General features: G+C 41.3%; 1 protein-coding gene across 1 annotated transcript in view; it reads left to right on the top strand.

Annotated features, from left to right (window-relative positions):
- The first annotated feature begins 8,461 nt into the window (after positions 1–8,461).
- The window catches only part of TNFAIP8 (TNF alpha induced protein 8), a 51,185-nt gene continuing 38,856 nt past the window's right edge, over positions 8,462–20,790 (top strand). Inside the window, exon 1 of the mRNA XM_060761947.2 lies at positions 8,462–8,823. Within this exon, the coding sequence (XP_060617930.1) occupies position 8,823 (1 nt within the window). The 5' untranslated portion in view covers positions 8,462–8,822. The remainder of the gene's footprint in view (positions 8,824–20,790) is intronic.

Raw genomic sequence — 20,790 nt, 5'->3', positions numbered from 1 at the left:
GTAGTTTGTTGAGTGAGACACCAGTATTCTTTGTCAGAGAAGGCTAAAAACCTTGTAAAACTACAGCTTCCATGATTCCATAGCATCGAGCTGTGGCAGTTGTAGTGGTGTCAACATGCAGTAATACAACAGCATAAATGGACCCAGGTAATCAGTTTCATCTAAGAAACTAGGAATTGCCAGTCAAGGTGGCCAATTGAAACACCTAGCTCCAACAGACAAGAGTTCTTTCTCCCACCCTGGACATTCCACAGGTATATAAACCCAAATTTCCTAGTTTCCAACAGACCTCTGAGGATATCTGTTATAGATGCAGGTGAAACATCAGGAGAGAATGCTTCTAGAACATGGCCATACAGCCCGAAAAACCTACAACAACCCAACTAAGAATTAGACTGCCACCATTTGCTTTAAAAATGGTTAGAAACTTGGTGTTAATTATCCACAGTGGCGGTGTCCAATGAAGATTTCTTCAACAATTGCTTCTTTTAGAGGGCTAGAACATAATCCTCTTTCATGGATATATATGGAAAGGCAGCAGATCACAGGAGCTGTCTTCATAGACCTGTCAGCAGCTTATGACACTGTAAATCATCACATTCTCCTGAGAAAATCTTATATTATCACAAAGGATTACCACTTCACCCAATTCATAGGAAATCTGCTATGAAACAGGAGCTTTTTTGTTGAGTTCCAGGGCCAGAGAAGCAGATTGCGAAAGAAGAAGAAGGGCCTGCCTCAGGGGAGCATGGTTTCTCCATCAATGTTTAACATCTACACAATCAGCTACTGCCAAAAGCAACAGACTGTTTAATCTATGCTGATGATCATGCCATCACCTCTCAAGCGGGGAGCTTTCAAATGGTTGAACAGAAGCTCTTTGAAGCTTTAGGTGCTTTTGCTGTTTATTACAGGGAAACCATCTGATTCTTAATCCGTCTAAAACACAGACATGTGCTTTTCATCTTAAGAACAGAAAAGCATCTTGAGCTCTGAGGATTTCCTGGGAAGGAATCCCACTGGAGCATTGCAGCACACCCAAATATCTGGGAGTTACCCTGGACTGTTCTCTGACCTATAAGAAGCACTGTTTGAATAAAACAAAAAGTGGGTACCAGAAACAATATCATAGGAAAGCTGACTGGCATAACCTGGGGATCTGCCCTTGTGCTTTGCTGCTGAGTACGCATGCCCAGTGTGGAACACATATCACCATACTAGAACAGTGGATGTGGCTCTTAATAAGACATGCTGTGCTATCACAGGATGTCTACACCCTACATCACTGGAGAAATTATTCTGCTTAGCCGGTATTTCACCACCTGACATCCACCGGGAAGTAGGAATCCGTAATGAAAGGACCAAGGCAATGACATCTCTGGCCCAGCCCGTTCAGATATCAGCCAGCAAGCCAATGCCTTAAAACAAGAAATAGTTTTCTAAGGACCTCATGACACTAGAGAATGAATCCACTTTAAACTCAGTTGCTGCCTCCTGCAGAATTCTGGGGTTTGTAGTTTAGGAAGAGCCTTTAACAGACTCACTAAAATACAAACTCCAGAAGTCTGCAGGAGATAGAAACCAGATTTAAAGTAGATTCATTCTCTTGTGTGATGAAGTAGTAAGATCTACAAAGATACTCGCAGGAACGCCTCAGCAAGGGAGAGTAGAAAAGTGGAAGGCTAAAACCCAGAACCTCAATCAGTGGCTGAGACCAGATGAGAAACTCCCTCCTGGGCACACAGAAGATTGGGTGACTTGGAAAGTGCTGAACTGATTTCACTCTGACACCACAAGATGGAGAATCTACTTTAAGAAATGGGGCCACAAAGTGGAGTCCACGACATGCGGGTGTGGAGAAGAGCAAACCACAGACCACGTATTATAATACAGTCTGAGCCCTGCCACATGCACAGTGGAGGACCTTCTTATAGCAACATAAGAGTTACTCCAAGTGGCCAGCTACTGGTCAAAGGACATTTAGTTTTTTAAAACTTTAGGGTTTTTTAAATACATTACAACTGTACCCTCAGTTCACTCCTGATACGATAAATAAATAAATGGATATATTTACAATATCCATCACATAATTTATTGCAACTTCCCTTCATGATGATGTTAAACTAACAGAAACTCACTCATCAAAACTAGGTATGTGTATGCTTCACTTATACCCATGTAATTTACCTTCTGGGTGGAGCCAAAATCAGTGTGGATACAAATTTCTCATTGCATGCTTCTGAATCTCTTCTTCAGCAGTCTAAGGTCTCATAAACTGTGCTGAATGAGATTGTGCCAAAATAATGGAGGTGGCCCTTATCACTTATTAGTATGCTCCAACCTCTTCTCAATCCAATGTACCCCACTCTTTCTCCACTTTAGTGATCTACTCAAGCTCTTCTTTACCTTAAGATCCTCAATAAATCAAGGAACTATTTTACACAAGGTAAAGAAAAATGGGTGGTGGTGGTGGGGGGGGGGGGGGAATGTGACAATTCCCCAAGGCATCTCCCTCCATATTCTACAAACATGGATGCTGACATCCCTCAGTAACAATAAGTATGGCAGATATCAACACCACCTCCACCACCTCAACTAGAAAACCAGTGGTGTGAACAATACACCAGCAGAATCTCATTACAGGCAGTCCCTGTCTGAGTAACAAACGTTCGATTTACAAACAACTCATAATTAAGAACAGGGAGAAGACAAGTGAGAGAAATCTACCCTTCGGAAGGGAAATTCACTCCTGAAAAAGTTATCATGGGGGGAAAGTGTCTCCACTGAAGCTTTAGCACCAATCCCTGTTTCCACAACAAGCCAAATTTACAGAACCAATCTTGGACTGCCTGTATATACACTCAAATCCTGAAGATTGTCAGGTATGGGAGATCACTGTGACCCCACTTTCCTGCACATCAGATCTTGCAAAGAACTTTGAAAACGCAGATTCAAGTAAATCCATGCTTGGACTCAAGAGATATTTGCTTCCTCCTCCACCAAGAAGAAAACCCAAACATGTTCTGTTCTCTTTTCTCCTTTTCCCAGCAGGAAGAACCCAGCTGGATCCACAGTTTGAGCTGGATACATCATTTCTGCAGGGAGAACACATCACTTTGAAAGGGAAACCAGATGGGAGAAAATGTTGCACTCCTGAGGGTTGTTTTCACCATGGGACATCACACTGTCTTTTTGGCAATCCAAACAATACACTCCTTGTCCTAATTTGTTCAGCCTCATTTCCTGACAGCAATCATTTCATGTTTCATGCTGTGATAAACCTGTCAATTTAAGATAAAACAGGTTGATGCAATTCTCTTTATTGGTGTGTGTTCTCGAGCCTTAAATGATGGTTTTCAAGGATAGGGATGTTTCATGTTGCGTGTGGTGATTAGATATCCATTGATGTCACCTTTCTTAACCAGTCACTCCTTCCCTTTTTCCTTATTTGGCATTATGATTTTGGGCAGCCTAACAAAAAAAAAATCTCCAATCTGCTCTGGCAGGATGAAAACAAATTGTTGGCACCCAGGATTAAACCCCACGATTCACAATTTGCTAATCCTCTACGATGGATATAATAAGCTTACAATGGGATACAATGGAAAGGAAAAGAAAAAGGTTTACTAAACTATTTTGTTTGTCAGCAGTTATGGATTCAAAAAATTGTCAATCAAATGTAGAAATGGGAACACTGGAGTAAGTCAGAAGTGCACTATAGCACTAGGACTACCCTAAATTACTAGAGTTAATGCAGTGGCATATGGTAGTAACAAGAAGTCAGTGTCATGTTGTCCTTCCTCCCATGCACCCAGGACTGTAGCCCCGGGGAGGAGGGGAGTTAGGTATTCAACCTCCCCTCCCCAATTTTTCAGGTTAAAAAAAACACCTGGTTTACTCATTAATTTTAAATGGTTAACCAACTCCCCATGCTAAGTCTATGAGAAGTAAAAATTAAACAAGTCCCTCCAGAACTGCAAGCACTACCTCAAGCAAATTTTGACAATTTATTCACATTGCCATTACTTGCAGCAATAGCAGATATAGTGGAAGCAACCAAGTTGGCCCACCCATAACTGGCAGGCAAAGCCTAAGCAGTGGTGGTGGCGGTGGGGATTTGAAGGCCCTCATGAAGGAGATCAGACTTGGTGGGGGCAGTTGACAGGGGCGGAGTTGCAGGATATTTAAGGCTGCTCTGCCCCCCTGCTGTGCTCTTTTCTTCAGCATGAAATAGGAGGCAGGTTACTAATCGGGAATTAGGCCTTTCCTTCCCTGCTCTCCCATTCCCTTTTTCCAAATAATAGGGTTCCCATAGCTATGCCTATATATAGGTTGTTTTCAACTTAAATATTTGAAAACATATGTACATAAGAAGCACAATGGGTGCAAGAAAGACTGACTAGACTTGCACTCTTGAGTGTCTACCAAAGTTTATCAATGGAGCCTGACTTCTGTCAAAGTGTACTTACTTAGGCGATCCCTCGTTGTCCAAGTAAGATTGTCCTCCAAGTGCGGTGTCCTGGTGGTGGGTACGGTGTCCTGGTGGTGGGTTGACTGTGGAGCCCTATTCTTGACCTGCATGTTCTCCCGCAGTGAGGGCATCAGTTTCCAGGTGGAAGGCGGTCCCGATTGGGGTTGGCTTGACATGCCTTCCTCTTGTCATGTTTCTCTTTCACCCTCCATCCGTGCCTCTTCAAATTCTACAGCACTGCTGGTCTCAGCTGAGCTCAAGGGCCAGGGCTTCCCAGTTCTCGGTTGGCTTTGATCCCATCTTTAAATCTCTTTTCCTGTCCTCCAACATTCCATTTTCTGTTCTTTAGTTCGGAGTAGAGCAACTGCTTTGGGTGACGGTGATCAGGCATTTGGACAACGTGGCCAGTCCAGCAGGGTTGATGGCGGAGGACCATTGCTTCAATGCTGGTGGTCTTTGCTTCTTCCAGCACGCTGACATTTGTCCGCCTTTCTTCCCAATATATTTTTCGGAGGCAATACTGATGGAATTGTTCCAGGAGTTGCATGTGACATGTTTTGCAGGCATATAGCAGGGTTGGGAGGACAATAGCTTTATAAACATGCTCCTTGGTATCCCTACGGATGTCCATGTCCTCAAACACTCTGTGCTTCATTCGAAAAAATGCTGCACTCACAGAGCTCAGGCGGTGTTGTATTTCAGTGTCAATGTTGACTTTTGTGGAGAGGTGGCTGCCAAGGTAGCGGAAATTATCAACATTTTCTAATATTACACCATTAAGCTGTATTTCTGGCTTTGGAGATGGGTTGGTTGGTGACTGCTGGAAGAGAACTTTGGTTTGCTCGATGTTAAATGATAGACCGAGCTTCTCATATGCTTCTGCAAAGGTGTTTAGAGTGGCTTGTAGGTCTTCTTCTGAATGCGCACAGACAATGTTGTCATCATCATATTGGAGTTCTATAACAGATGTTGTTGTGACCTTAGTTTTGGCTTTCAGTCAAAGTGTATTGACACAGTTTTCATGTGTTTCCAACAGACATTGTGATATTCTTTTGTAACTATAAATTACCAATTAAAAGTCATTTTCAGTTATTTTAAGATTTGAAACTTTGTAACTAAAATAAAAGATAGATTTAATTAAGTCTATATAAAATATGGACTGAACCATACTATTTAAATTATTTTGTTATGAAATTACTCTTCATAATTTGCTAAAAAAAGTTTCAACCCCCCCCCCCCCTTTTTTTTTTCTGGTTATGGCCCTGCATGCACCTTAGAGTATTTTGGCTGGATCATCAGAAAAAACTTTAGCCACAGAAAACCTAGTAAAGCTGCAGAAATAAAGATGATTGTGATAGCAATGCTTTTTACATCCCAGTGTTTGGCCACCCCCATTTATTAGTAACTTCCTCTTTCTATTTCCCAAAAGCACTATCACCTCTTCACAGGCAGGAGGTGGAGAGAGAGCTGGTTGAGCAAGGAGGTAGCTAGCAGAATGCAGATATAGTAAGTTGTGTGCCTTTAAGTTTCTGACTTATGATGACCCTAAAGAGAACGCATCTCAAGTGAAGAGTGTGATTTGGTCACCTAGTGTGTTTCCATGGCTGCGCAATGATTCAAATCCTTGCCTCCAGAGTCACAGGGAATATATTGCAGGAGGTCTGTGAGCTTGAATTGAAAATTGAAAAAAAAATCAACATATTATCTTTATCTTTTCTGAGCATTAACTGAAATTCCCTTCCCTTATAAATGAGTACAATAAATGTTCCATTATTACAGTTGTATTCAGATATATAAACCTTACTTGCCTAGTTTCCAGCAGACTAAACAACCCCTGAGGATGCCTGCCATAGAAGTGGGTGAAACGTCAGGAGAGAATGCTTCTGGAACATGGCCATACAGCCCAGAAAACTCACAGCAACTCAGTGATTCTGGCCATGAAAGCCTTCGACAACACATAAAATGTGTATTATTTCTTGAATTGGGGAAGAAACACCGAGCATTGCATGCAGATCATGGATAGGGAGTGCCTCATTTCGATCATAGGGCAAGAAGAGCTCAGTTGTGTTGCCAAGAAACTGTGTAGCTCTGCAACAAACTTCTTAACCTGGACGTAAAGACATTGCGAAATCACATTGCAGTCTGCTGTTGGAAGCTATACCATCAGTGGAATGGGTGTTACATGAATATCTTTAACAATGTCATTAGGAAGAACTTTCTGACTGTAAAGTGGAATTCAACAATGAAACTTGGAATGCTCCTTCTTTGGGGGCTTTTAAACAGAGGCTAGAGATAGCCATCTGTGGGGGGTGCTTTGATTGTGTTTTTTCTGCATGGTAGGGATTTGGACTGGGTGGCCATTGAGGTCTCTTCCAACTCTATGAGTATGGGTTGCTGTGAGTTTTTTGAGTTGTATGGCCATGTTCCAGAAGCATTCTCTCCTGACATTTCACCCTCTTCTATGGCAAGCATCCTCAGAGGTTGCGAGGTCTGTTGGAAACTAGGCAAGTGAGGTTTATATGTCTGTAGAATGTCCAGGGTGGGAGAAAGAACTCATGTCTGCTTGAGGCAGATGTGAATGTTGTAATTAATCACCTTGATTGGCGTTTTAATGGCCATGTAACTTCAAGGCCTGGCTGATTCCTGGCTGGTGAAATCCTTTGTTGGGAAGTATTAGCTGGCCCCGATTGTTTAATGACTGGAATTAGAATTGATGATTTTGTGAGCCATCTGTCGGGGATGCTTTGAATGCGGTTTTCCTGCTTCTTGGAAGGGGTTGGACTGGATAGCCCACGAGGTCTTTTCCAACCCAATGATTCTATGATGCTATGATTCTATTGTGCTTCTCCTGCATGGCTGGCTTTGGACTGGGTGGCCATTGAGATCTCTTCTGATGAGTCTTTCTGAATGCTCTGAGTCCTTCTGATTCAACGAGTCCTTCTGAATGTATGTTGCCTGCCCAAAAGTGGTGCCTTCAGTCACAGAAAGCACTGGAGTACCTCACCCAACACTTTGAGGACCAACACTTTCAGCAGGGAAGGCTAAAGACCTTGTAAGACTGCAACTCCCTGGATTCTGTAGCATGGAGAAGGTATCAAACTGCATTCATTCCACAGTGTAGATGCACCTCAGAAAGCCCACTAGGGCAAGAGCTTTAGATCAGTGTTTCTCAACCTGGGAGTCGGGACGCCTGGGGGTAGCGAGGGGTGTCAAAGGAGTCACCAAAGACCATCAGAAAACACCGTTTTTCTTGTTGCTCATGGGGGTTCGGTGTGGGAAGTTTGGCCCAATTCTATTGTTGGTGGGGTTCAGAATGCTCTTTGATTGTAGGTGAACTATAAATCCCAGACATCACAACTCCCAAATGTCAAGGTCTTTTTCCTCCGAACTCCCACCAGTGTTCATATTTGGGCATATTGAGTATTAATGCCAAGTTTGGTCCAGATCCATTATTGTTTGAGTCCACAGTTCTCTCTGGATGTAGGTGAACTACAACTCCCAAGCTCAAGGTGAATGCCCACCAAACCCTTCCAGTATTTTCTGTTGGTCAAGGGAGTTCTGTGTACCGAGTTTGGTTCAATTCTACTGCTGATGGAATTGGAATGTGCTTTGATTGTAGGTGAACTATAAATCCCAGCACTACAACTCCCAAAATGACAAAAATAATCCCTCTCCTAACCTCACCAGTATTCAAATTTGGGTATATTGGGCATTTGTGCCAAATTGAGTCCAGTGAATGAAAATACATCCTGTATATCAGATATTTCCATTACGATTCATAACAGGAGCAAAATTATGAAGTAACAATGAAACTAATGTTATGGTTGGGGGTCACCACAACAGGAGGGACTGTATTAAGGGGTCACGGCATTAGGAAGGTTGAGAAAGCCTGCTTTCGAGAGAGAGAGAGAGAGGCGAGCTCTCCCTGCCTGACTCACCGAGGAAGGGCTGAAGCAAGAGCCCCCGCCCACGCCCCGAGGAGAGCCCTGCCTGTGGGGCTGGAGCGCCCACGTGCCTGCCCCTCTCTCCCCTCCTTTCTCTCCCCGAGGCAGGAAACGGTGGAGCAAGCCCTCCGTTTCCAAGGCTGAGCGGCAGGCTGGGCTTCCTGCGCCCCTAGCCAAGCCCCTGGCTTCGTCTTCTTCTTACTCCCTCCCAGCCGGGCGCACCTTTCCATTCCCCCCCCCCCCCTTGTCGCTTGGAGGAGTTGCACAAGCCACCCCTTTCCTCCAAACTCTCCTCCTCCTCCTCCTCCTCCTTCCTCCCCAGCGAGAAGACTCCGGAGTCGGCGAGGCGTTGCTGCCCACCGGGATCCCTCTCTTTCCTGCGGTGCCTTTCCCTCCACGGGGTACACAGTGAGTAACTTGGTTTCTAAGGAGGTGGCGGGGGGGGGGGGGAGCCTCAAGGAGAGGAAGAGCAGGGTCCTGGGGAGGAGGAGCAGGAGGAGGAGGCATATGGGTGGGGGCTGCCTCTGTTTGTGTGTACACTTTCTAAGGGAGGGAGGAGCCCTTCCCGACCCTTTTGCTCATGCTCTTCCCCCCAAAGGGACTCCCTTGTGTTTTGTTTTGGGCTCCAGCTACGCTGTTAGAATGAGTGCAGTTGGGCACCGCTCTCCCTGCCAGGGCTCCATGCTATGCCATCCTAGGCTTTGGTGAGGCACCAGCACTCTTGGGCAGAGAAGGCTAAAGACCTCGCAAAACTACTACTCCCATGGCGTTGAGCCATGGCTGTTTAAGTCAGTGTTTCTCAACCTTCCTAATGCCCCGACCCTTTAATACAGTTCCTCCTGTTGTGGTGACCCCCAACCATAACATTATTTTCATTGTTACTTCATAATTTTGCTACTGTTGTGAATCGTAATGGAAATATCTGATATACAGGATGTGTTTTCATTCACTGGACTAAATTTGGCACAAATACCCGATACACCCAAATTTGAATACTGGTGAGGTTAGGAGAGGGATTATTTTTGTCATTTGGGAGTTTTAGTTGCTGGGATTTATACTGTAGTTCACTTTTAATCAGAGAGCATTCTGAACCCAATCAGCAATGGAATTGAACCAAACCCGTCACACAGAACTCCCATGACCAACAGAAAATACTGGAAGGGTTTGGTGGGCATTGACCTTGAGTTTGGCAATTGTAGTTCACCTACATCCAGAGAGCACTGTGGACTCAAACAGTGATGGATCTGGACCAAACTTGGCATTAATACTCAATATGCCCAAATGTGAACACTGGTGGGAGTTTGGGGTAAATAGATCCTGACATTTGGGACTTGTGGCTGGGATTTATAGTTTACCTACAATCAAAGAACATTCTGAACCCCCACCAATGATAGAATTGGGCCAAACTTCAAACACAGAACCCCCATGGCCAACAAAAAATACTCTGACACCCCCTCGCGACCCCCCAGGCGTCCCGACCCCCAGGTTGAGAAACACTGATTTAAGTGGTATTCAACTGCAGTGTAGATCAAGTATGGGCAAGTATCAGCCCTCTAGGTGTTTGGACTCCAGCTCCCACAATTCCTAACAGCCTGCCTAATTCCTGCCTGGAGGAATCCTTTGTTGAGAGCTGTTAGGGAACATGAAAGGATTGGAAAGAGACTCCAATGGCCACCCAGTCCAAACTTCTGCCATGCAGGAGAAACACAAACAAAGCACTCCTGACAGATGGCTGTCTAGCCCCTGCTTAAAACCCTCCAAAGAAGATGCATCCTCCAGTTTCCAATTTTCATTATTGCAAAACTTCTACTCCCATAGTTCCATGGCATTGAGCTGTGGCAGTTTCAGTGATGTCCAACTGCACTCATTCTGCAGTGTAGATCAGGAACGGGCAAACTTGGGCCCTCCAGGTGTTTTGGACACCTACTCCCACAATTCCTAACTGCCTGGCTGATAACTGCATGGGGGAATCCTTTGTTGGGAGGTGTTAGGGAACATGAAAGTCACTGCAGACTAATGCAACCAGAAAAGTCAGCCATAGCAGAGCACCTGATGAACCAACCTGAACACAGCATATTATTTGAGAATCCAGAAAAGGTGGACCACTCTAACCACCATGTCAGACTACACAGAGAAGCTACTGTAATCCACAAGCATGTGGACATTTTCGACAGAAAGGAGGAAACTATGAAAAGGAACAAAATCTGGCTACTAGTCCAAAACACCTGGAGGACCCAAGTTTGCCCATACTTGGTATAGAAGCACCCTTTAGCTTCACCTATACCTCCCTTTCTGTAGGTGGGAGTTTTCTGTCTTCAAAAGAGTGCAGGCTGAATTCCCTTGTTTGAAATGATTGGATTTTGGATTGTGGAAAACACGTATTTGGCCCCGTCTCTCTGACCATTTACCGCATTGAACGAAAGAAAGCCCTTAATGTGCATCAGTGTTATGTCATTGCCACCTAGGCCTCAAACTGGTTCCAGAATGTCCTGTGTAATCATCTGCACAGCAAACCCCCTTTCTTCAGTACTGCTTTGAAACTGCATTAAATGGTCATTGGAGACGGGGTCTTTGTTTATAAGTCTTTAATGAGAACTTGGAGATGGCACCCAACTTTAAAAACAAAAATCATTTACCTTTCATGTAGACATTATAGAACTGACATGGACAAACTTTGGCCCTCCAGATGTTTTGGACTCCAGCTCCCACAATTCCTAAGATCTGGTAAGCTGTTTGGAATTGTGGGAATTGGAGTCCAAAACACCTGGAGGGCTGAAGTTTGCCTATGCTTGTCATAGGTGTAGCCAGAAAGTAGTTTCATACGCAGTATTTTGAATAATGCAGTGCATGACATAAAAGTTTGGGTATCTTGAATCATCAGTAACCATAATTGTCACTTTCTCAGACACTCATTTTGGATTCTGGAGTACTTCGGATTTTGGAATTCCTGGAAAAGGGATGTTCAATCTGTATTTCCACCTTGCAACTTTGGGCCAGTGGCATCAAAGCAACACAGCAATATCTTGAAATTCTGCAAACCTCATGGATGGCTGAGTTAGTGACACCTTTGTTTGCTGATCCTTCGATATACACCAACTTTACTTCATTACGAAATTGTTAAAATGTTGTGTAGAAAGCATGTAGACATTTACTAATTGTATGTTACTTTAAGACATTGAATTATTGCCGATATGTGAGGCCGCTCTGAGTCCCCCTCGGGGTTGAGAAGAGCAGGATACAAATAAAATAAACAAGTAAATAAATAGAAAGCTACCTTTAGGCTGTGTGTATAAGGTGCATATGAAACACCTTATACACAAATCCTGAAGGTAACATCATACAATTTTGAATTATGGAATAATTTGATTTCCTGTTAAGGGATGTTCAGCCTGTAATCCAAAACCTAAAATCCAAAACATTCCTGTTTCCCAGCCTTTTGAATAAAGGACACTCAACCTGTCAAAGTAAACAACAGAAACAAATAATATTGGTGGCCATGACGAAATGTCCTATACTCTGAAACTCAGAAGCCCGTTTAATTTTGAGACAACATTTGGAAAACATTAGATAGGAGTGAGTGACGAATTTTTTGCTTTCGGTACAAATGTTCTGCTACCTGGGTGTTTAACAAACACTTTAAGAAGAAAGACAGAGTGTTCTACCATTCTTTTGGATTAATAATATGAAGACATCAGATCACATGCAATGTGACTAAGTTTCCAGTGAGCAATTGGGATTTCCATGTAGGAAGAAGTAGATCTTGATTAAAATTGGCATTTTTGGTTCCCAAAGCTACCCCCAAGGAACATAGTCTGCTAAAGATTTCTGTGTCAGGTTATGTGGAAATGAAGTTGTATTTCTGTTTGGCAAACCTGCAAGCTAGCATCCCAGGTGCATATTCACTTCCACTCTATTCCTTTTCCTGGACCTTAACTGAACTTATTTTGTAGAGTCCTAAAAAAAAAAACAACAGCCTTCCTGAACTGCACTTTCTTGTCTGTTTCTTCTCCTTGGAAACTAATGAAGGAAGGCATACGTTCTAGAAGTCAATCTAAGCTTCAAGTCTTTGTGTGGTATTGCACACCTAGATATTTAAATATTACATGTAAATGGAAATTCCATTGTAAGAGCAAATGAAAATTTAAAGCCTTGGGACTATTACTTTCTTTCCATTTATTCAGAGGAATTAAAAAAAAGCTCTCATACTTATGTACTATATAATTAACATAAATTATAGCTTGTATGAATTTGTGTGTGTGAATGAAAAGATGCAGACAGATTTCTTCATTATTTTCTTTTTAATGAACCTAAATATGAGTTAACTGACTCCCCCTCCCCCCGGCTTATACTCAAGTCAAAGTTATTTATTATTTTACTCTGTTGTTATTGTTATTATTGTTATTATTATTACATTTATTATTTTACTCTATTATTGTTACATTAACATTATTTTACTCTATTATTTTATTACATTTACTATTTTCACTATTATATTTATTATTTTTCTCTATTGTTATTATATTTATTAGGCTTGGGTAACTACGGAAAAATTTGGTTCTAAACTCGTTTCATTTTTAGGGGAGCCCTTCCGCTTTGTTTTTTTAAAGAATTCCGAAATTTTCTTTTAAAAAAGTTCAAAATATATGAAATTTTGTAAAATTACGAATCAATTCGTTAATGGCGGACGCAATTGCGCAATATGCTAAAAAACCCTCCAAATGGGACAGGGGGAACTTCTGAAGCTTTCCTCTCCCGCTGTTGTTGACTGTTGGTGTGATAATTTATTTTTTATCACTGATAAAACAAACAACAACTATAAAACTTGCACCAGACATACGGAAATAAATACGAAACAATTACGAAACAATTTTGAAACAATTTTGAACCAATTACGAAACAATACGAAATAAATTGGAAAAATTGTTTTGATTTTTAATTACTCCTCACAGTAGTCCTGCATGGCTCAATATTGGATTGTAAGCTAATTTAAATATGAATTAATAACGAATTACGAAATTAACAAATGAAACCACCCAAGCCTAATATTTATTATTTAACTCTATTATTTTATTATTACATTTATTCTTTTACTTTCTTTATTATTATTGGAAGGATCCATAAGCACATTTACATTAGAGAAGGTTAGAATAATGGTTTAATCAGAGTTGGACAGTTTTATCTTAAATTATAGTTTTATATAAATATTCAAAAACATTTACCCTACTGATGCCTCAATGTAGTTTTATTGGTATCTATTTTTATTTTGAAACTTGGGTGGGTGCATTTCCCACCCTTGGTTTATACTCAAGTCAATATGTTTTCCCAGTTTTTTTGTGGTAAAATTAGGTGCTTCGGCTTATATTGGGGTCAGCTTATTTATTTATTTATTTATTTATTTACTTTATTTGTATACCGCCGTTTCTCAGCCTAACCGGCGACTCAACGCGGTTTACAACAGGATAAAAACAGTCAACAATCCACAATTCAAATTAAAAAGCACAGTACACAATATTACACAACAGCAACAACTCAATGCATCTCATAACTAGAGTCGTGATCCAAAATTCATCGTCCATATTTCAATTCCTGTGATCGTCACATTCATTGCACTGATTAATCAAAGGCCTGTTCGAACATCCAAGTTTTTAATCTTCTACGGAACACCAGTATACTTATGTTCGAGTATATACGGTAATTACTAATCTTCTGAGAGTAGTTCAAACTCAGTTTGCCTTAACTGTGGATAAAATGTGTTCAGAATACTTGGCAATCATTTACAATGCATAAAGGATAAAAAGTAAAATGTTATATATGGGAATATGATTTTGATCTAAGTAAGTTAGGAATATGATTTTGATCTAAGTATGCACTTTTCATAAATTTTGACAATGTTGTGGCACTGGGAAAAGCTTCATACTGCCTCCAGTAGAATGCATCTGCTGGAGTAAAACAGATATATATATATATATACACACACACACACACGCACACACACGAGAGAGAAAGAGAGAACATTTACTGTGTATAAAACCTTTATTTGTAATCAGACTAAAATGACTAACCATGTTCTTGCTCTTCCTCTGACCTAAAGCAAATATTTGCTATTGCTTTCTTTCCAAACCATGAGTTGATACATCCATTTAATTTGTGATTCATGTCTGGGTGGGTGTTGTGCAGGAAGTATAGAACATACATCCTTATCTTTGCAGTAAATTGAAGTTGTTCATGTTGGTTGTACATACTAGATTTCAAATCAATTTTGCCTTGTGTGTTTCTATCAGGCAACTGCCCCAAATTTCAGTGAAAGTTCATCTTAAGCAAAAATTGGGTCAAGGCCAGATATTAGGTCTACCTTCTCATCAGTAAACACTTAGAAAGGAAATTGCGACCTTCAGTAAACCATTCTTGGCCAAGAAAACAATCCTGTGTTTTGCCTGAAATTGCAAACAAAAGTTTTTTTTCAAGTATTTGTTTATGTTATCTGTTTCTACTACTCAGTAGTGGGGCAGAGATTATGAAGGACCACAAATCTTCTGATGACTACAAATCTTACTGGTATATTTATTTTTTACCCAAGGTTAATCCATGGTACCTATTTTAAGCTAGTCTTTATAGCCTTCAGATCTAGAAACACTCTCTAAAGAGGAAGATGAGATTTTTGTAAGATTCTTAATTCTGAACCAAATTTGCTCTTGGCAAGGTGTGATTTTTGAAATACCAGAAGACAATCTCATAAGAAAATATGGTACCCAAGATAAACAAAGAGATCAAATTGAGAGTGCCAAGCCACACCCAGAAAAATGGATTGATTTCCAAAATAGGATTATGAAAAGAGAGACCAAAAGACCAAGCTCACATGTGTCAACGTCAAGGCCTGCAAGCCAAATACAGCCCACCATATCATTTTATGTGGCACACCAGATGCTGGACTACAACTCTTCTATTCCTCATCATTAGACATCATGACTAAAGCTGATGGGAGTTGTGATACAGTAACATTTGGAAGGATGCAACTTGTTCTTTTTAGTCAGGATAGTGAGATTTGAATTTAGATACAAAGTTTAAGGATATGATGTCTGAAGTTAAAATGCCCTTTAACTTTTCCACTACTTCAGAGCTGTTGGGTTGTAATTCTCATTATCCCCATTCCACATGGCAGATAATCAAAAGTGATGGGAGTTGTCATTCAATAACATATAAGGACCCAAACCGGGTAAAAGCCAAAGAGAACCAATCACTATGTATCTGTATCTGATGCCTGTAAACGGGGGGGGGGGGGGGGGCTGAGTTTCATTTCGGGGAGGGGGGCTGAGGATCTACCCTACCAAACCTTTTGTATCATTACCCCAATACCTCCATGCATATGGGATATATTTATCATGGTGATCAGATCATAATATGAATAAACATAACAGTTTAAATAATGTACCAGTAAGGCCTTCTCGCGGACCACCCTGAGAATTTCGAGGGTGCCTGTAAATGGAAATGGCATCCAGAGTATCGGAAAGCTAGTAGCAGCCACTACTGTGTCTTGCAAATTATGTGTTGTGTTCCTTTCTTATTGCAGTCATATTCTGTGTAGTTTCTGGACTGCTTTCACATGGGTTCTGTGGAAAATAGATCTCCTTTTTTGTGTCCTCAAGCCCTACCTTTCTTTTTGCTATTGTAAGCCACCTTGATTCCCCCTGTTGGGGTAGAGAAGAGTGGGGTACAAGTATGGCAAATAAATAAATAAATAAATGTTGTCCTTCCCTGCCATCACTCTGTTCATGTTCTCTGCTAATTCATTCAATTGAGACCCTTCCATACTAGAGGCAAACTGAGACAGCATCTTCACCTTCTTACCCCATCCCTCCATATCTGGTATGATGGCTTATGCAGTTACACAATGAAATGACTCAGACCTCTCCTTTGTCATTAGGAAGCAATGCCCCTACAGCTTCCTTTCTTAATAGGTCCATTGTGGGGAATTAGGGAGGGTAGAACAGATTAAACAGAATGGTCTGCAGGCCAGGATAAAGATGGGCGGGAAGCTGTAGCTGCAGCTGCAGAGCTCAAGCCCTCTGTGCCTATTGTTATCAGTACCCCAGTGCCTAGTTATTATACTATCGTCCCAATGAAATCCTTGGAATTATATGTGGAATATTATGCTATCCCATAAAATAGGTTTGTTCAACTAGCCAAATGTAATCATTCTAAATTAATAGGCAGTAACTAAGATGTAGGAAAGAGACAAATAGAAACAGGGTTGAACAGACTTAGTAATGGTCAGTGCAGAAATTGTTGAAAATCATTGGATTTTACGTAGCCAAAACTAACATCCCATTTATTGTCTTGGGTCTGCTCTACATATGCTTAAGAATGAATCCAACCCTATTGCTAAACTTTGGAAAACAAGATCTTTTCTAGCCTAAATAATCAACATTGGTTATTTGTCTCTCTGTCAGCTCCAGCTCCCCATGTGGGGACATGAGAGAAGCCTCCCACAAGTGGTAAAACATTAAACATTTGGATGTCCCCTGGGCAACGTTCTTGCAGACGGTCAATTCTCTCACACCAGGAGCGACTTGCAGTTTCTCAAGTCACTCCTGACATGGAAAAAATTGTATCATCTAGTAATTTCAAAAAGATGGGCTCAGTTTTAAATCGCCATATCTCTGCAACCATGAATGAAGTTCTTACCCCGTGAAAAGGTGAGGCATAGACTTTTAAATGATTACTTTTAAGGCACAAGCAGCCCATAGCCATAGTCATTTGCAAGATGGTGACCCAGCAACATAAGTACTAATGAGGTATTCTCCATTTGTAGGGGAGGGCGGTAGATTTGTTTCTGGCTCAAAATGGTTAGTAAAACTTGATAACTTATTAAAGTTTGTGTAACATTTTGGGTACAGGCAATCCACAAGTTACGAACAAGATAGGTTTTGTAGGTTTGGTCTTAAGTTGAATTTGTAAGTCGGAACAGGTACATTTCTTAAGTGCAATTCCAGATAGATAGATAATAGCTTTGGATAGCATAGGGAAGGGTTAACACCACTGTGGTGTATTTTTTTGCTGTCTATGCCCTTATTCAGAAGATTTCAGCTCACTTTCTGTTCCTGTGATAATAGGATTTTGAAAAATTTAGGTTGTTGTGGAAACAACCATTGATGCTAAAGCTTCAGTGGAGACACCTTTTCCCCATGATAACTCTTCCAGGAGTGAATTTTTCTTCCTAGGGATAGATTTCTCTCACTTTCTGTTGACTCACCCCTGTTTGTAACTATGAGTCATTTGTAAGTCGGATGTTTGTAACTCAGGGACTGCCTGTAATTGTAACATATTGCTATTGTGAAATATACTGTTTTGAAATTGGTCCATTATTTTTGAAGCACCTTGTATTGTTTATAATAATTTTGAAATTGGGAGGTACCAAGTAATGCTCTCAGAAGAAAGGAACTGTTGCAAACAATTTCTTGTTCTTAAAGAAAGAAGACCTGAGTATTAGAATAATCTATCAAGTGCAGTACTACTAATGTGTGTCTTATTAATATAAGCCCAGTAAGAACAGATATTCTTATGTCGAGCTAGAGCAGTGGTTCTCAACCTGAGGATCCCCAGGTGTTTTGGCCTACAACTCCCAGAAATACCAGTCAGTTTACCAGCTATTAGGATTTCTGGGAGTTGAAGGCCAAAACATCTGGGGACTCACAGGTTGAGAACCACTGCTCTACATGATACTAAGCATCAGTATAAGGCTGTTGATGATAGGGGCTCTATGTCATTCATAGGGTCACCATAATTTGACAACAACTGCATAGCAAATAACATCAAACAAGGAACTTGATGTTGAGATAAATCAAAACACTTTTTAAAATATATATATATATATATAGTAAGGGAAATGACAGGAGGGAGGCAGTGTATTGAAGTAACTTACAAAATTGGATCTCTGAGTTTACATCTGTATATGAATGTATTGTCGAAGGCTTTCATGGCTGGAATCACTAGGTTCTTGTAGGTTTTTTCAGGCTATAGGGCCATGTTCTAGAGGCATTTCTCCTGACGTTTCGCCTGCATCTGTGGCAAGCATCCTCAGAGGTAGTGAGGTCTGTTGGAAATAGGAAAATGGGTTTATATATCTGTGGAATGACTGGGCAAAGAGCTCTCTGCTGAAGCTAGGTGTGAATGTTTCAGCTGACCACCTTCATTAGCATTTGAAGGCTTGGCTGAGCCTGGGAAAATGTTCTGTTGAGAGGCGTTAAGATGTGCCTGGTTGTTTCCTCTCTGCTGTTTTGCTGTAGTAATTTTAGATTTTTCATGGTCTCCTCCTTTCTGTTGAAATTGTCCACATGCTTATGGATTTCAATGGCTTCTCTGTGTAGTCTGACATGGTGGTTGTTGGAGTGGTCCAGCATTTCTGTGTTCTCAAATAATATGCTGTGTCCAGACTGGTTCATCAGGTGCTCTGCTATGGCTGACTTCTCTGGTTGAAGTAGTCTGCAGTGCCTTTCATGTTCCTTGATTCGTGTTTGGGCGCTGCGTTTGGTGATCCCTATGTAGACTTGTCCACAGCTGCATGGTATACGGTAGACTCCTGCAGAGGTGAGAGGATCCCTCTTGTCCTTTGCTGAACGTAGCATTTGTTGGATTTTCTGGGTGGGTTTGTAGATTGTTTGTATGTTATGTTTCCTCATCAGCTTCCCTATGCCGTCAGTGGTTCCCTTGATGTATGGCAGGAACACTTTTCCTCTGGGTGGATCTTCATCTTTACTCTCGTGGCTTGTTCTTGGTCTTGCAGCTCTTCTGATGTCTGAGGTGGAGTATCCATTGGCCTGGAGAGCCCAGTTGATATATGAATGTTCGTGTGTGCACACACATACATGTATATGTGCCTCCAATAGGGAATACTGAAAGGTGGTCCTGTGAAATATAATCCACTGCACCTGGTATTCATTGGCAACCTACATCTAGATACTAGAGCCGGACCTACTTAGCCTCCATGATCAAATGGGACCCTCTAGTGCTGTGGTTCCCAACCTTTGATCTTCCAGGTGTTTTGGACTTCAACTCCCAGAAATCCCAGCCAGCTTACCAGTTGTAAGAAATTGGGGGAACTGAAGTCCAAAACAGCTGGAGAACCACTACTGCTCTAGTGTGAATGGGACCTGTAACAAAATATTAGAATATGGAGTGTTCCCACTCACCGTTACAGTTCTGTCCTCAGTGGTTTCGTTCCTGGTTTTCAGGGGGAGAGATTCTTCATTTCATAGACAACATCTGAATGGTCTCATAAGGCTGTCATTCTCTCCCTGCCTTTTCTTTAAAGGGCTTTTAACATTTTAATATATATATATACCTCTGAAAGCCAACAGTTTTCCCCAAATATGCTGATTCTCTTTCTTGTGGTGTTTTTAAAAGTTGCATCAGTAATCATTTGCTGTTGTGAACTGCTGTCAAGTAGTCTTCAATTTATGATGATCCCATGAGACCTCAAAGTCATCTTGTTATCAACTATCTACTCAGGCCTTGCAAACTCAAGTCTGTGGTTTCCTTTACTGAGAGTAAACCACATGCAATATGCTCTTCCTCTTTTATAACTGACTTCCACTTTGCCAAATAGTATTATCTTTTCTTGTAAGACCTACCTTCAGTTTAACCCTCTTGGTATCCATTTACTCCAGGACCCATTTATAGGTGAGCTTGCCACCCCTGATTTTGTCCACCTGCAGAACTTTTCACCAGCACCACATTTTAGACAAGTTTATTTTCTTCGTGATAGCTTTCTTCACCCTCTAGCTTTTGCAACCATACATAGAATTTGGAAGGGCAGTGGCATTGACCGCCCTAACTTTGGTGTTTATTGATATACCTGTACACTTGATAATCTACTACACCAGGGGTCCACAAACCTTTTAAACAGAGGGCCAGGTCACAGTCTCTCAAACTGTTGGCGGGCCGGATTATAATTTTAAAAAAAACATGAACGAATTCCTATACACACAGCAAATATCTTATTTGTAGTGCAAAAATTATTTCAAAACAATACAATAATTAAAATTAAGAACAACTTTAACAAATATAAACTTATTAGTATTTCAATGGAAAGTGTGGGCCTGCTTTTGGCTGATGAGATAGGATTGTTGTTGTTATTGTGTGCTTTCAAGTAGTTTCATACTTAGGTTGACCCAGAGCGAGGGCCAGGTAAATGACCCTGGAGGGCTGCATCTGGCCCCCGGGCCTTAGTTTGAGGACCCCTGTACTACACTGTAGGGATGCATCAACACTGAAGAGTGGATGCATGTCTAAACTGTGTGAAGTTGATCATGGCTTTGATCAGAAACAAATCATTTTGATAAGAATGATTTCAGAGCTGTTAAAGCTATACAGCAGGAG

The sequence above is a fragment of the Anolis sagrei genome, chromosome 2, assembly GCF_037176765.1.
Source record: "Anolis sagrei isolate rAnoSag1 chromosome 2, rAnoSag1.mat, whole genome shotgun sequence".
Classification (NCBI taxonomy): domain Eukaryota; kingdom Metazoa; phylum Chordata; class Lepidosauria; order Squamata; family Dactyloidae; genus Anolis; species Anolis sagrei.
The sequence above is the reverse complement of the archived record's forward strand: the minus strand, read 5'-3'. Positions and strand labels throughout refer to the sequence as shown.